Here is a 15,539-nt window from a genome sequence, read left to right on the forward strand (position 1 = left end):
AATCTGTAGCCTCTCTGTCTCAACCCCACCCTACTAGAAATCAGTAGTGAGGGAGACTCATTGACACTTGAACTTTGTTTCATGTCCTCAGACTCAGTTGTCAGTTCCTAGTGAATAGAAGGCTGTTTTTGATTTCACATCAGGTTTTGCAATATTATGGCTCCAATATTGTGAGTTCTGATTTACAATGGTATAAATATGATTAGAATCAAGCCCTAGAAACCTGATCCAATGCCAACTAAAGTCAATGGGATACTTTGATGGGCATTGGATTGGACCCAAGGGGTGAAATCCTAGCTCTATTGAAGTCAGTTGGAAGATTGCCATTGACTTCACTGGAGGCAGAATTTCACTGTAGGTGGTATCGCATTTAACACCTTTATCTGTTCTGCAAAGAAGCCAACAATTGAATGGGCAGGGAAAATGAACTATCTCTGCATACCCTTTCAGCTCGAAATAGACTCACATTTGCAGGGCAGTGTTAAAGAAGATGTAATTGCTCTTGACTATGCTGTACCTCTTCTCCTTAATGAGAACATCAGATAACAGTGCTATAACTTGACACCGTCAGTAGACATTAAATTAGAAAACAAAGTAATGCACAAAGCAGAAACAGTACATGTGAAATAATTAGAAATAAGTGGTAATGCCCTCATTTCAGTTCTCTAACAAGCAGAGATGGTGGATGACGGATTCACATCTCATTTATACTGGGTTCACATTTGTGTAACTCCATGGAATTCAGTGGAGTTACTCCTGATTACACCAGAGTAACCAAGAGCAGAATCACACCCTTGGGAATTTAAACAGAAAAAGCGCACGAGAGAAAAAGTATAAAGGCTTTTGACAGCTATATTATGTGGAGAATTATCAGATAAAAATAACATCAATGCATTTCTAACCAGGAGAGTCCTAAGACAAGTTAAGCTATCAATCATTTGTATCACTCACCATTCAGTAAAGAGATTCAGCATCTGAATCAGTCATTACAATGTAAAAGAGAATTAGTAAAGTTTCACACAAAATGCAGATAAATGAACTGGAGGGCAATGCAATTGAATTTTAAAACTTGACAAGAATCCAGAATTATTTCATCAGGCCAACATGGGAAAATTTGGTTTCTTCTTGTTATGCAGAAATTTAAGAAGTTAAGTCTTAGGTAGAATTATTTTTAAAAGTGTAACATCATATAATATACTTTTGTGTATCATCTTGCCTCCAGAAGGAACCTAGAGGACAGTAAAAAGTAGGGTGCACATCCTGAGTTCCTTATTAATTTTTGGCTCAGTCCCTATTCATGCAAGCTCCACTTCATTCCAATACGAGTTTGCCTGAATAAGAACAGTGAATATTGAGCAAAATCTAAGGAAGACTTTAGGATTTGCCTTGATGCATATTGTATTACACCTCCTTAATTTTGCTTTTAGTTCTCCTGAGATATGCACATATATTACTTCTTTCCACTACACAGAAATTAGGCAGGAATCTATTTTCAAATGTATCTTGTTCAGCTTATTATAAAGTTTATTACTTTTATTTAAAAAAAAAATCATTTTGCTTACAGATTACTACAAAAATGGGTGCTGCTCCAATCCTGAAAAGCTATAAAAACTATCATTATATCAAACCAAAAGCATACACCTCAAGTGGTCCATGTTTTAGTTCAACGTATTTGTTTGTTTCATAGACTACAGAAAGAAAGAGAAGTATGGTGCACATTTTTTCATAAAATGGTTTTGCCTTGGATTATGTGAGCACATTGACAGTTACAGGGACAGGTGACATCTAGCCTTCAATCATATGGCACAGCATAGTCTGCCGGTGCATTACATGTGTCATCCTGTCCAGGCAAGGTATGATGAATCAAGGCAGACAGGTGCACTATGAGGCAGGGTCTGAAAATCTCAGCCTCATTGAAAGTCATCCTGGGTATCATGTTCTGGAGACACCAAACAGATTAGCTGTCTGGAACCTGGGCATGCCCACTAGCCACCACACCCCTTGGTGTGGAAGTCAACATACCCTCCATTCTCTTTCCCAACTGTCATCTTGGGCCCTGAACCAGCATGTGAGGAGTTCCTCTGGATTCAGTGGAACTCCTCATACGCTTTAAGTGTGTGCTTCAGTGCTTTCTAGCTTCAGGGCCTAAAGCACTAGACTGGAATTCTGCCTAGATGTTATGAAAGATGTCCCCCATGTTTCTGGGCTCCTGCTAGCATGTGTACAGCCAGGGGCGGCTCTACATATTCCGCCGCCCCAAGCAGTCATGCGCGGGAGGCGCCCCGGAGCCCCGGGAGCAGCGGACCTCCCGCGGGCTTGACTGGTGAGGGTCCGCTAGTCGCGCGGCTCGGCTGGAGCTCCCGCAGCTGCGGGCGGTTTCCTGGTCCGGGGGCTGCGGTTGAGCTGCCGCAGGCATGCCTGCGGGAGGTCCAGCCGACCCGCGTGACCAGCGAGCCGTCCGCAGTGACGCCTGCGGAGCGCCCCTTCCGCAGTCATGCCTGCGGCAGGTCCGGTCGTCCCAGAGCTCTGGTGGACCTCCCGCAGGCGTGACTGCGGCAGGTCCGCCGGCCCAATCTGCCGCCCCTGCCGGCAAGTGCCGCCCCACGCACGTGCTTGTCGCGCTGGGGTCTGGAGCCGGCCCTGTGTACAGCCCAGAGCAGAATTTGGCCCATAGTACTAAAAATATTTTCAGTATGAATTGCTAGTGTAGACATGCCTTGAAAGGCCTGAATAAAAGGTTTAGAATAAAATATGTATAGAAAGAGAGAGAGATGAATGAAAGGTATGTTTACAAAACCTAATCTAAATGCAGTCTGAGTGTTTTAATGCAAATTACTTTTATGACAACTTTCATGAAAGTCTGTGCTTATATCTGGGAGTAGCTGAGGTGGGTCTGTGAACACCTGGACTGAAGAAGTAGCTCACTCTTGGTTAAACACAACAGCTGTGCGGAAGTGAGTGAGAACTGGAAAATGAAAGTGGCTGTAAACATAAGTGAAACTGACCCATCTAATTTTATTATTCTGATTGCTGAGTATAATGCAATAAGCATGCTAGCTTGTAAATGGCAAAAAGTTAATTGGCTTTTTTTTTTCAAATTCTTCCTGTTTCAACAGTCGCAGATGGTATTAGTAATACAAGTAAGGACCTTGTTTAACATGTGGCTTTTATCTCAACAGCTTGTCACGTTTGTCTCCTTTCCCCCATATTTTAATGGTCTGTGTGAAATGGCTTATATGTGCCCACAAACATTATAATAAAATGGAAGAGTTAGCCTTTGCATTTAATTTACCTCAGATTCATCCTCAGGTATATGCCTGCGACTCTCATTGACTGTAGAAGAACAAAATTTGGCCCACTCCTGGTTAGTTCCCTGGGGTAAAATTCCCCACACCCCAAATAAGTTCTCAAAATAGGATTTCAGTGGAACTTAAGTGGTGTTGTGGCCTTGTGCAGAATTTCATTCATAGTTCAGCGCTTGTATAACAGTGAGTTTAGGCTTTCATCCTCCACAAACTTGCAAATATGCTTACCTTTATGCACCTAACTGTTCCCATAAAGTCACATATGCTCAAAGTGAAGGCTTTACAGGATCAGGACATTAGCCCGCGATCTTCATCAAATTAACAAAAAAAAATCTTAACTTTATCTTGCAGAGATGTTGGAAACCAACAATGTAATCACTTTCAATGGACTAGCCAATAGCTCCAATTACCACACTTTCCTTTTGGATGAGGAACGGAGTAGACTATATGTTGGAGCAAAGGATCACATATTTTCTTTCAACCTGGTTAACATCAAGGAATATCAAAAGGTATCTTCAATCCTACTATAATTGTTTTTTTTAACAAAACCTGTGGTACAAATCTTGTTATGCAGAGGTATAATGTATAACTTGACAGTAGATATAAACTACATTTAAATTGTCATGACAGCTTATGACAGCTAACTTCCCACCCACCCCCCAAAAAAGAAAATTGTTGCAGCTACAAGGGGGAAAAATAATAGGCCAAATTTGGACCTGGTATAAATGGTTACACCAGTTCTTTATTTTTGAACATATATATATAAACAATGCGAGTGCTTGTTTAGATGAACATTTAATGAGCAGCAAGCTGGGATATGATTCTACTTCATGCTAGCTTGCTGTGCTAGTTGTCCATGTAGACCCTGCTGACACACACTAACAGTTAGTGTGCTTTAGGGTATGATCCAACGGGGGTCGATTTATCGTGTAAATCGACCCCCGAGTGCTCTCCCGTCGACTCCTGTACTCCACCAGCGCGAGAGGCGCAGGCAGAGTCGACGGGGGAGCGGTAGCAGTTGACTCACCGCAGTGAAGACACCACGGTGAGTGGGTCTAAGTATGTTGACTTCAGCTACGTTATTCATGTAGATGAAGTTGCATAACTTAGATCGATCCCCCCACCCCACTAGGGTAGACCAGGCCTTAGTCTACTCATATTTCAAAGTGGGGCAGATCAGGGGACACTAACAAACTGTTAGTGTGTGTCAGCAGATTCCAGGTGGACAGGTAATGCTCAGCATGCTAGTGCAGGGTACATTCACATCCCAGCTTGCCATGAAAAAGCTTTTTGTGTAGACAAGCCGCAAGTCAGCAAGATCAGGAATATAGCATGTATGATTTTTAGCTACTAATTATAGAGAACATACGGTAAACCTCATTTTAATGTTCTGTAATTATTTGTGCCTGTCCTGTGTTAGGAGCCTGGGCAGAATAGTTAAAGCTCTAGTATATTTTTATAGCGGTATTATATAATTATTTTATATAACATATTGAAAATATCATAAAAGGTTAATCCCTAGATCCTAAGGTGAAGCTTAAAACCGTGGGATTTTACATGCTTATATTTAAGCAATCAAGCTTTAAGGTTTTATAAAGCTATGGTGCTAATATCTACCCAGCTCCCTTTTTCTATGTGTCTTTCTTCTGGTCCATGTCCACTGTATCCACAGTAGTATAGTCCTTTTTTACATTGCATAATAAGGAAGAGTTGATTGAAAAGTAGTAATGTAGTAGCAGTAGCACCAGTAAATGAATGCACTTTATCTTAAGCCAGCTATTCACCAAACAGTCCATATTTTTATGTTTACTGCTCAATAAAACGAAGATGACTGTCATGACAGCTCTCACAAAAAGGTCACATTACCATTCACTTTTTTTGAGAGTAGGGCCACTTCAGTGTTTGTGAGGGTGAGTGTTGATTTCTTTTCCTTAGCATGGAGTGCTTTAAAGAAGTGTGTTTCTGCTACTCATAAACCGTAATAGATTGGATACTAACAAAAGAGTGACAGATTGGTAAAAGCTCTTTGCCCTTAATGGAGGACATTACTTTTGGTAAAAGTTGTCGACTAAAATTAAAAGCTGATGTACAGTTCAATGGTGCTTTTGGGTATGCTTCTGCTTGAGTCTAAAAAGTTGTTTTATCTTTTCATTTATTCTAATGAGCTTTGCCAAAGAGTCAGAAGATAAACACAGAGATGGAGGTTTGATTTATGTTATGTTCAAGCATTTAAAATCCCACAACTTTTATGGTGCATTTTAGATTCAACTTTATGAAAGATATTTTGCTTCAATACCAGTGGATTTTTTCTTGGTATTCCTGACCTTTTGCCGGTTTGCTTATTAGCTTCCTAAGATGATAGCAATAAATACCTTGTGTTCTGTATTCTGAAGGAAGACAGGCCATTTATTTGTATTCTCTAAGGAAAAAGATAAAAGGGAAACTGAGTATTTTCTTTTCTATTCTCTTTAGAGCAGCTATAAAGGAAACTGGCTATTTATTTGTATCCTCTGAGGGATTCATAGTTTAATGCACAAAACATCTGGAATAATTAAAAGAAAGGATGGTGTTTCCACAGTAGAAAACTGCTCTCTGACATTAAGGGAATTGTATCTTCTGTTCTTCAGTCTTCAAACACTTCTAGAACAATGTGTGAAATAATAAACAGACATTATTATAGGAAAGAAAGATAATTATTATTGATGGCTCAAAACTGCAGATTCAAAGTGGGATTTGAACGTTCCCAAAGATTTAGAGAATCTTTGGATCAGCCTAATATAAAGACCATGGTCACTGAAGAAATTTAGATCCAAATCAAAACTTTTCTAAAGTCTTAGCTGTGTTTGAATCTCAGGTTGTGGTTCAGGTTCGTCTCTTATTATTATCAATTATCACATCATCCCATCATTTTTTGAGCAGGCATCTCCACTGAAATCAATGAGGATTTCTACCTAAGCACTCGAAGTAAGTTATGGTCTCAGCAAAATAGCACAAATAAGGCCAAATTCACCTTGTCATTACAATGGTGCAAATTCACTGACTTTCACATCAAGTCAACAGAATTGCAGCATTGTCAGAGGAGAATTTGACCTTCCCATAATAGATTTACGAAAAACTGGTTAAGATTATATAGGAACCTTTCTCCAAAACTTGAATTGATCCTGAACTGAACCTTTTGGGAGCTCTAAAAAATTTGGTTAATTTTTTTTTCAACTTAGTAAATTTTCATTTTCACTTTTCTCTGAACTTCTTAAGCCAGGAATAGAAGCAGGAAGAATCCTCTAAGAGACCGTGTTCTCATGAAATTTTCAGCCAAATTTTATAGACTCAAGAGGTTCAAATTCTGTTTGGATCATATTATATTATATTTATTAAAGAAAATTCTGAATTTTTGGGTGTTGGTTGAGGTCCACCCTAGACCTCAAAACATCACTAACAATATGTCCTTAATTCTCTTTTGTCACCTGCAATCATCCTATTTCCTAATACTTTCCCCTTTACTTTATAAATAATGTATTGAATACGAAGGTTATAATCCAGTCTTGTCACCATTCATATTGCATTATCTGAAGTTACCAACTGAATCGTAACCTGGCATTATGTGAAGATCATGTTTTACTCTATATGTAATTCCTAAAAGATTTTCAACAGACATGAATAATTGACTGACATGGTCTCTGGGTTTTCTCTGTAGGAAGTGAGATACTTCTTCTACCAGAAGTAATACTACAGCAGGCTTAGGGGGTATTACTGGAAGATTATAGATATTTGCAAAGACACTTATCCAAATCAGCATCAGCATTAGTGCTAGATGGAATAATAGCATCAAACTAACATAGCCATTTTTATTCATTTAATTGAAGAGCAGGAAACAAAAGTGAATTACTATATAAACTAAACAGTCAAGAGTCCCATTTATGTTACAATATTCCCAAACCCAATTAAATGGTACATAATAATAGATATCTATCATATTCAGTGATGTCAGGAAGATGCAAGCTTTGGGCCTGGGGCTCCATTACATTTTTAAACCAGTGTTGTAAATACATTAAAATCAATACTGATATACCAGTATAACTGAATGGAAAATCAAGCCCTTTGCTTCCATATTTTTCAAAGTCCGTAGCAGAGATCCACATTATACACCTGTATTTATAATCTTCTTTGCCATGATTCCCATTATATACACTTTATTCTGCTTATGTTTGGGTTTTTTTCAGTGAAAGGAATAAAGAGAAAAGCAAAGGAACTGGGTGAAGAGACTATATATAGCACTTGGTATACAATTTTTGATTATTGAAGCATGAAATGGCATAAAGTGATTTTTATTTTATTTCTTTAGATTTTTTGGCCTGTGTCTCATACCCGAAGGGATGAGTGTAAGTGGGCTGGAAAAGATATTCTGGTAAGTACAAATCTTTCTAATGGCGTTTTGTTTGTGTGTGTGAAAAATTTGAATATTTCATGAAGTCTAGTGTTAATTTTTAAAGCATTTATTTTTCCTAAGATTACTCTTCTTACTATAACATGAGATTTGGGTCACATCAGGTTTTTTGGTTGGTTGGGTATTTTGGTCCAAAAAAATGGACGCTGAGTTTAAATGCATAAGAGGATGAAAATCATGCAAATTGAAGAGAAAGTATTTATTAAAAAAGCACCCACTAAAGTGAGAATCATTGATTCTTATTTAACTTTCTTCTGATTTCATTAATTGTGCACTGATTTAGCCCCTGATCATGCAATAAGCTCCATATACACCCTTGTGCCCACATGGCACTTCACTGAAGTGGGTCTCCATGCAGGGTTTCCTTGGGTTCTGCCTGTATGGAGTTTATTGCAGGATTGAGGCCTAAGTGGTTTTAACTTTTTGCATCAGTTTTGGTGCCTCAGGAAAGAAACAGTTATATAATAACTGCTTTACTTACCTTCTCACTCTCTCTCACTCACATATCTCCATCTTTGTACATATGAGCGTGGGAGAGATTTGGCCACAAGTCCTAACAATTCTCTCAGTGTATATTGATAGTTTAGCCCTGTTTTCCATTATAGGAGCAGAGAGCGAAAGAGCATACATAGACACAGTAAGTCAAATGGACACATGCACAGTGGGCCAAATGGGAAATCAGTGAAGTTGCAAGGGTATGACTGAGAGTGGAATTTGGCCCCATGTGTATACATTACTGGCCTGAATTTCAGAGATGGTTCACTAAAATATTCATAATGCCAATCTTATGCCTCTGAAGAACTATGTTCTAGTACTGTCTTAGGTCAGAAGTGAAAGTGGGTTCACTGGGCTTAACCTAGTCCTTAGAGGACTATTGTCTACGTCAAAAAATCATTTTTGGAACAGCAGAGGTAGTTTAGGTCAGGACTGACATATATAACCAGCGCTGTATATGTGGAGAGGGAGCTCACGATTTTCATGTGCCTGGCTATAGTATGAGTGTCTCTAGCCACTTTGTAGTCCCCTGATTTTAAATCACTACAAATATTTTTTACTCAAACCACGTATGTATTCACAAGCACTTCCCTTAGAAATATTCTGTGAGCTAGAGAACAGAAAATCTAACCTGCTAGGTAACCCAGAAAGTGCTGGTTGGTGTGAAGTACCTGAAGAAATTAACTAACAGTGGCTGTCCAGCATTGTACTAAGTATTGCTATAGTACAGTAAGCAACAATGCCATGCCTTAACGAGAAACTCAGAAATCTACAGCACTGAGAACAAAATTGGTTCCTTTACTTTTTTTTTAAAAAAAAACATTTTCTTTTAAAAATTCAAAATAATAAAGGTGGGGGGGAAGTTTCAGACATTGTAGAAAGTCAGTTTCCAATATACTTATAGTAAGTGGCCGTATTTTGTTGTGCTGCCTCTGAAATAGTCTAGAAAGAAGATTATGACTCCAGGAGTCACCATCTCGCTTCCAGTCACCTCTGTGTTTATGTGTGTGCATTACACAACAAGTCTATATCCTGAGAGTGTATACTCGCTGACATGTCAAGGTAGCTACTCCACTAGGCATGAATGTGGAGTAGATCCATGGCTCAGTCCCATCCTGCTGTTTTCTATATACCTGCACTGGGTATCCCCATGCACTGGAAGCTTCAGTATGGTGTGCTGGCACCAGGGCATAAGAAGGCATAACATGGAGTACGGTGTGCAAGACATACAACAATCTAACCCAAAGTGAGGGTAACAGTGTTACAAGTTATACGGGTCTGGTCAGAAAATTTTGAAAGAAGAAAAATGTTGGTAAACAACAGAAAACATATTGCAAATTTTATTTTCTATTTTCTACCAGCCTGACAAATGTCCGAGATAAGCCACAAAGAGTTCATTCTATATATTTAAATATAAATAAAGACTGGCTAGTAATATTTTATGTGGGTCCAGGTCAGCACTGGGTTTTGGTAGGTGAGTTAGAAATCTGAAGCAGGATTAACTCTCAGTGTGTCTAGTTCTCTATTGGTAAACACCCAAAAGTACCTGAGTCACAGGTTTCTCTCCAGTCCTGCTCTTGCCATTTAATAATGCATTAGAAACAAAGTACTAAATGGTGTAACATAATATAACAATTCTAGATGTAATAACATTAAAGATTGCACATTATTAAAGAAACTTAGCATCCTTCCCTCCTATATTCCTTATAGCTGTTGTCAATACCTAGGAAATGTGAAATATAATGACCATAAAAATAACTCAATGTGCTCTCATTAAACAGAGAGAGGACACTTAAAGTGGAGTATAAAGCACATTTGATTTAATGTTGCTATCAACGTGGACCATTGCTAAGATATTAGCTATTTCTCCTTTGTGATTGCTCACACTTTCCTAAATGAAGTTCTGTATCTTTTATGACAGTTCTCATTTTTAACATTTGTAATTATTGATCTCAAGGGGGGCAGCCAATACTGAAAATTCAAGTCCCCACTAATAAGCCAGGTGCAGTATAGCAGGTGCAATGAAAGTTTTTCCGTAATATTGCCCCAGTGGTAACCTCAAACATGACCTGAGAGATTTTCCCTCATAATTAAAAGAAATAATTTACTGTAGCTTTTATTCTGGCTGAGTCCAAAGGATTCCTTAAATCCACACTGCCAGTCATGCCAATCTAGGCATAGCAAATTGATGAAATTTCAGTTTGCATGGGATAATGCTGAGGGCAGCATATTATGATATTGTAAATCTAATGATAACCCTTTATTACTTATGGAGCAGTTTTCATTTGTGTGTTTAAAGCACTTTATAAATGTTAATTAGTGAAGCTCTGCAATATCCCTGTTGTATGTTGTCCATTTTATAGGTAGATAAACTTTTTAAAATATGCTTGACTCCCTTTTACATATAGGTAAACTGAGACACTAGGAGATTAAACGTCCTCCCCCAAGATCACACAGTGCTTACAGCAGAAGCCACTTTTTTCATAAACAAAATTATCTACTAGACTTTCTCATCAGGTATAGAGAAGTTGCCATTAAACTCTTTATTAGCAGTTAGAATTGCTGTGATATTTCTCTATCCTTAGTATAGGGAATACTATAAATAGCAAAGTAATGTTATTAGAGAAAAAGGCAAAATTGTAAATATTTAATAGCAACCAAGGTATTTACTTGTATGGCCAAGCTAAACAAGCAAATGTGATAGCCCAATAAAAGGAGACAAAGAGTTTCTTATTGCTCTGAACCTCAGCCTGGATCTACTCTGGTTACATCCTGAAACCTTCTCCTGTAGATTCCTTATCAGGAGTTTGGAACAATCAAAGAATTAATTGTCCCTTTAGAATACATCCCAGGTTTTACACTGAATCACACAGTGCAGACATGATCAATAAAGCACCTACTGATATAACTCACTACTCAGTTTCAGTATTTTGATTTAAAGAGCTCACAGTCACCTGGGACACAATGGTAACACATGACAATTTCTGCATTACATATGGATTAAATAATAGGCAAACAAGAAAAAATGTGACTATAATTCCATCCTGGGGTTCTAGTGATGTCATACACCATCAGAGTGTGGTTTGAGTGATTTATGTAGTCACTGGAACCCAAAGGTGGACCTGTAACTGGGGACAGGAAAACCAGCGCATAAACTGGAGCTGATCAGAAACTCCACCTAGGATTCAAACCGTTATTTTGTTACAGTATGAAAAGGTTTGATTTACTTCCCCCTTCCCCTCTACTTGGTGCATCTCTGCACTTCCTAATTTTGTGATGCACAGGAAACAGAAGTGCCAAGACACCAAAGGAGTAGTTCTTGTGGTATTTAATTATGGGATTTAACTATGGGATATGGTAAGTTCTCCATGATTTGAAGTCTTTAAGGATGAGTTTTAATAAAGCACCTAAGGGGGCTGACTTCTAGTGGGAATTGGATGCCTAACTCCTTATGAAAATCCCTCTCTAAATCTAAATCAAGTTGGTAGGCCAAATGCAGCAATTACTTGTTTTATGCCTGTGTTATGCAAGATGTCAGACTAGATGATCATAATGCTCCCTTTTGGCCTTAACATCTATGAATCTTTGACTTTCCAATCTACCCAAAACATGCTTGGAAATATTTTAAAAAATCTGCCTGGAGTGTTTGTTCTCACAAGGTGTCTAGACCACATAGAATCAAGTAAATTTGTGAAAGCTTTGGAACACCATTGGAATGTAACCCACACACCTCCTGGGTGTGGTGTTCTGTCCCATCTAGTGGCACTGAGACCACTTAAAGAGAGAGAGAAAATGAGTCTGCTCTACAGCCTTAGCTAACAGCCAGTCAGCTTTTAATTCGTCGTAGAGACTCATGCACTAAGCTCTAGAGGTCCCTGGTTCGATCCCATCCACCAACAACTGGAGTCTGTCAGCGTTACAGGAACATTCCAAATCATCTCTTAGCATTTTTAGGAGAAATTTATTGTTAGTGAATTGTGACAAATTGTCAGCACCAGGATGATGGTCTTGTATTTATCCATCAATCTGGTGCAATTCATCACAGTCAGCCACAATGCAAGCACATTGTCCCAGCTATGTGCCTCAAACCTGTTCTCGTTAAAAGATTACTCTTTAAAAGTAGTTCAGTCTTCATGTCATTGATTCCTTGGCTTCTAAACGACCTCAGCCAAAACTGGGTCCCAATTAGTGCTCACTGTCTCATAGTTTTTGTGATGTAGACATTTGTATGCTTGTAACTGTACTTTGGCCACCAACAGCCTGTGAGCCCTAGGAGATTTGTCTGATCATCAATGGCCACAGGAATTCAAAGTGTGTTTATTTACTTGAATAGATAAAATATATATCTGCCTATTTTACTCCAGTGCTGCTGCTGATTTGGAGTCAAATCAAAATTAAAAAAAAAAGTCTGCAGCTGAGCAGCAGCAGTAGAGGCTGATGTTAAGTACTCTGTGGATATGTTCCATGTATGCATCTTTGCATTTCAAGAAGTGTTGTTCAGCTCATTCTTTGAGGATTGCATGGGTGTAAATTAGATCACAGTCCTTTGAGTTTAAATAGGACACATCCAAGCCAAATACACCACCTAAGACTTTATCTCCAAGCTCCTCCCTGAATCATGTGACAGTGCTCAATTCTAAAGACCACTACAGCCCTGCATTTGGAATGATTGTCAGCTGGTTCAAATCTGTGATTTCAAAAGGGTGCAATTTACCAAGTTGCCTCTCCTCCCCAAAACCATTTTTGATGACATTTTGGAAAACGAAGCTAGCAAAAAAAAAATATTGTTGATTCCCTTCAACTTCTTTTTATTACCTTTCTAGCCTTAGGGAAAACATAAAGGCAGAACATAAAAGTACCTGTAATTCATTTCATGTGCTATTGTAAATGAAGAACTGAGGAGGGAGACTGAAAATTAATTATAGAATACCAATTGAAAAAAGATAGCCTGCTCATAAATTAACCAGAAAAGATCAGGCCGGGTAATATCTGGCCCTTTCCCACTTTATGTCCCCCCCACAGGGGTCAGCTCCAGTTAGGCGGGGATGCAAGCAAGCACTGTGCTAATGTAATCTCACCAGTGTGTGAAACCGCATTGCATAGGCTCCACAAAGCACATGGGGAAGGGTGGAGATGAAGGCTGTATAATTCCTCACCACTGGCCAGCGGAGGTGAGCTGGCATGCTGAGGAGGAGAGTCGAACACTGGAGCCTTTCAGAGGACTGCAGAGCTATCTCTGTAACATATGTTTCCTCCCCAGGGGAATTCTGGCTGAGTTAGGCACAGTTCCTCCATGGACCCCCTACAATGCAGCCAGTGGCTTTAAGATACAGTATGTGCTGTAATCAGTCAGTTCAGATGCCAACACTGGCGTTTGCTTTCATTTAGGAGTTGGCATATGATGCCGTTTGTAAATTGGCCAAGGCAAATCAATTACTGCAAGGTAGTGCCTTGAGCACTTGAGTAGAGGAAGAATTAAGTTAGCGATGGCAATTCAAGTACTGTATCCTATCTAGTACTACACAGTTTGACTGGTAATTTCAGAATATAAGAACATAATTAAATATCCTTGAAATGATGGCAAACAATAGTTAAGTGCCATACATTAAGGAAAATAATATGATTGTATAGTTTTTTACTATGATAAATATAGTTTTTTACTCATTCTTGTATTGTGAGATTCTCGTAAACCTCAGATTATGATGAATAAATTAATCTGGATCAAAGATAAGAGCTAAATTTTCCTATCTATGGATTATTTTTCTATTATAGGAGTGATTAGAGAGATTTGCTTCTGAGGGAAAGCTTACATTCATCAAATCCAGTGCCGGATTTTCTCAACTCCTGCCTTGAATTATGAGCCTTGCACAAATAGCACTTTTTTTTTTAGAAATGTAGAAATTATTTTGAATTATTAGTGGGAGGAAAAAAGGGGAAACAAAACTGTTTCACAAAATGATGGTTTTCAGATTTCTACTGATGGAGTTTTCCTCTGAGTCTGAGTTTGGCTTTGACAAAGATTGAGCGTTCTTTTTATATGCTACTGTGCCACCAGCGATTGCTGTTTTGGGACTCCTCTAGACAGATTCCTTGTTATGATTTATTTTGTCTCCATAGGTGGACAGGGTAAGTGTACCCCTTATATCTTTCAAGCAACATGGTCACTTGAATAACTAGTAAAAATGATGGGCATGTTTCACTCCCTGAATTCTCTCAGGAGTTCTGTCTTCAGACTCAAGTCTTGTAGCAGCTCATTTCTGAAGGACTCATCTATCCATTTCTAGTCCTGCCTCAGATTCTTTCTGTTTGGGCAGATAAATTATTGTTTTAATGGAAGGAAGGGTTGGTTTCACTTCACAGTCTCAAGCAAGCTTGTTTCCAAAAGCACATTTCTCTCTTTCTCCATACACTTGCAGCATAGCTCAGAATTCGCCACTTGCATTAGTCCACACCTGATCATCTTTCTATGATACTGCTGGCACCGCATGCCAAACAGCTTGCCTTCTAAATGCCTCTCAACTGTTTGCAGTCCTAATGCCCATTTTCCTTTGAAATGTGTAAAAATAGCCAAACGATTGGTCAAAGCGAAAGTTCTTAAAATACCCTCCAAAATTCTGTAGAATTATTTTTAAGTTAAAACTATACTTTCTTTTCTTTGTTCCAAAACTGTTAAAAAACCAGTTCAAGATAATTAAAGAAGAAAGAGAAAGAGAGAGCTTTGCAGATTAGAGGAAAATTTGTATTCCAAATATGATGGGGCCACAATATTCAGGCCAATAAGTAAAGGGATACTTATTTATGGGGAGAAACAATCTGCTCTCTGTTGGAACAGATCACCTATTACTTCCTTTCTAATTTAGACAATCCCTTCCTGATTAACTGCTTCTAAAGCTGTAGGTCCCTATAAGGGTGTCATGAATCTTGCAGGAAACATAATTTGACAACTCCTGATTCAGTACGTGCTAAATTTTAATTGAATGGGAATTTTAGGCTTCCATCAGTTAAGGATTTTCTGCCTAGTTTCTCTCATGGAACTCAGAATAGCTTTATGTCCACACCCAAAAAACAGGACTCCCATGTTATGGAGCATGTAACTTCATAGTCAAGCTTATAGGATATGTTTATTTACGTGTGTACATATTGCTAAGCAACTGCATCCTATAGATCTAGCATTCTGTTGCTTGCTTTCAGCACTTCATGCATTAATTTGTCACTTTCATCTCAGAAGTTTAGGTATGTTTATCTTAGATGACTGTGTCTGGAAATCATTTCAGGATGTGCATAAAGCAGAATAG

At 38.6% G+C, this 15,539-nt stretch overlaps 1 protein-coding gene across 1 annotated transcript in view; it reads left to right on the forward strand.

The window, feature by feature from the left end:
• SEMA3A (semaphorin 3A) overlaps positions 1-15,539 on the forward strand; it is a 305,059-nt gene that overhangs the window by 154,952 nt on the left and 134,568 nt on the right. Inside the window, exons 4-5 of the mRNA XM_039519100.1 lie at positions 3,657-3,814; positions 7,648-7,710. Coding sequence (XP_039375034.1) covers positions 3,657-3,814; positions 7,648-7,710 — 221 coding nt within the window. The remainder of the gene's footprint in view (positions 1-3,656; positions 3,815-7,647; positions 7,711-15,539) is intronic.

The sequence above is a fragment of the Mauremys reevesii genome, linkage group 1, assembly GCF_016161935.1.
Source record: "Mauremys reevesii isolate NIE-2019 linkage group 1, ASM1616193v1, whole genome shotgun sequence".
Taxonomy (NCBI): domain Eukaryota; kingdom Metazoa; phylum Chordata; order Testudines; family Geoemydidae; genus Mauremys; species Mauremys reevesii.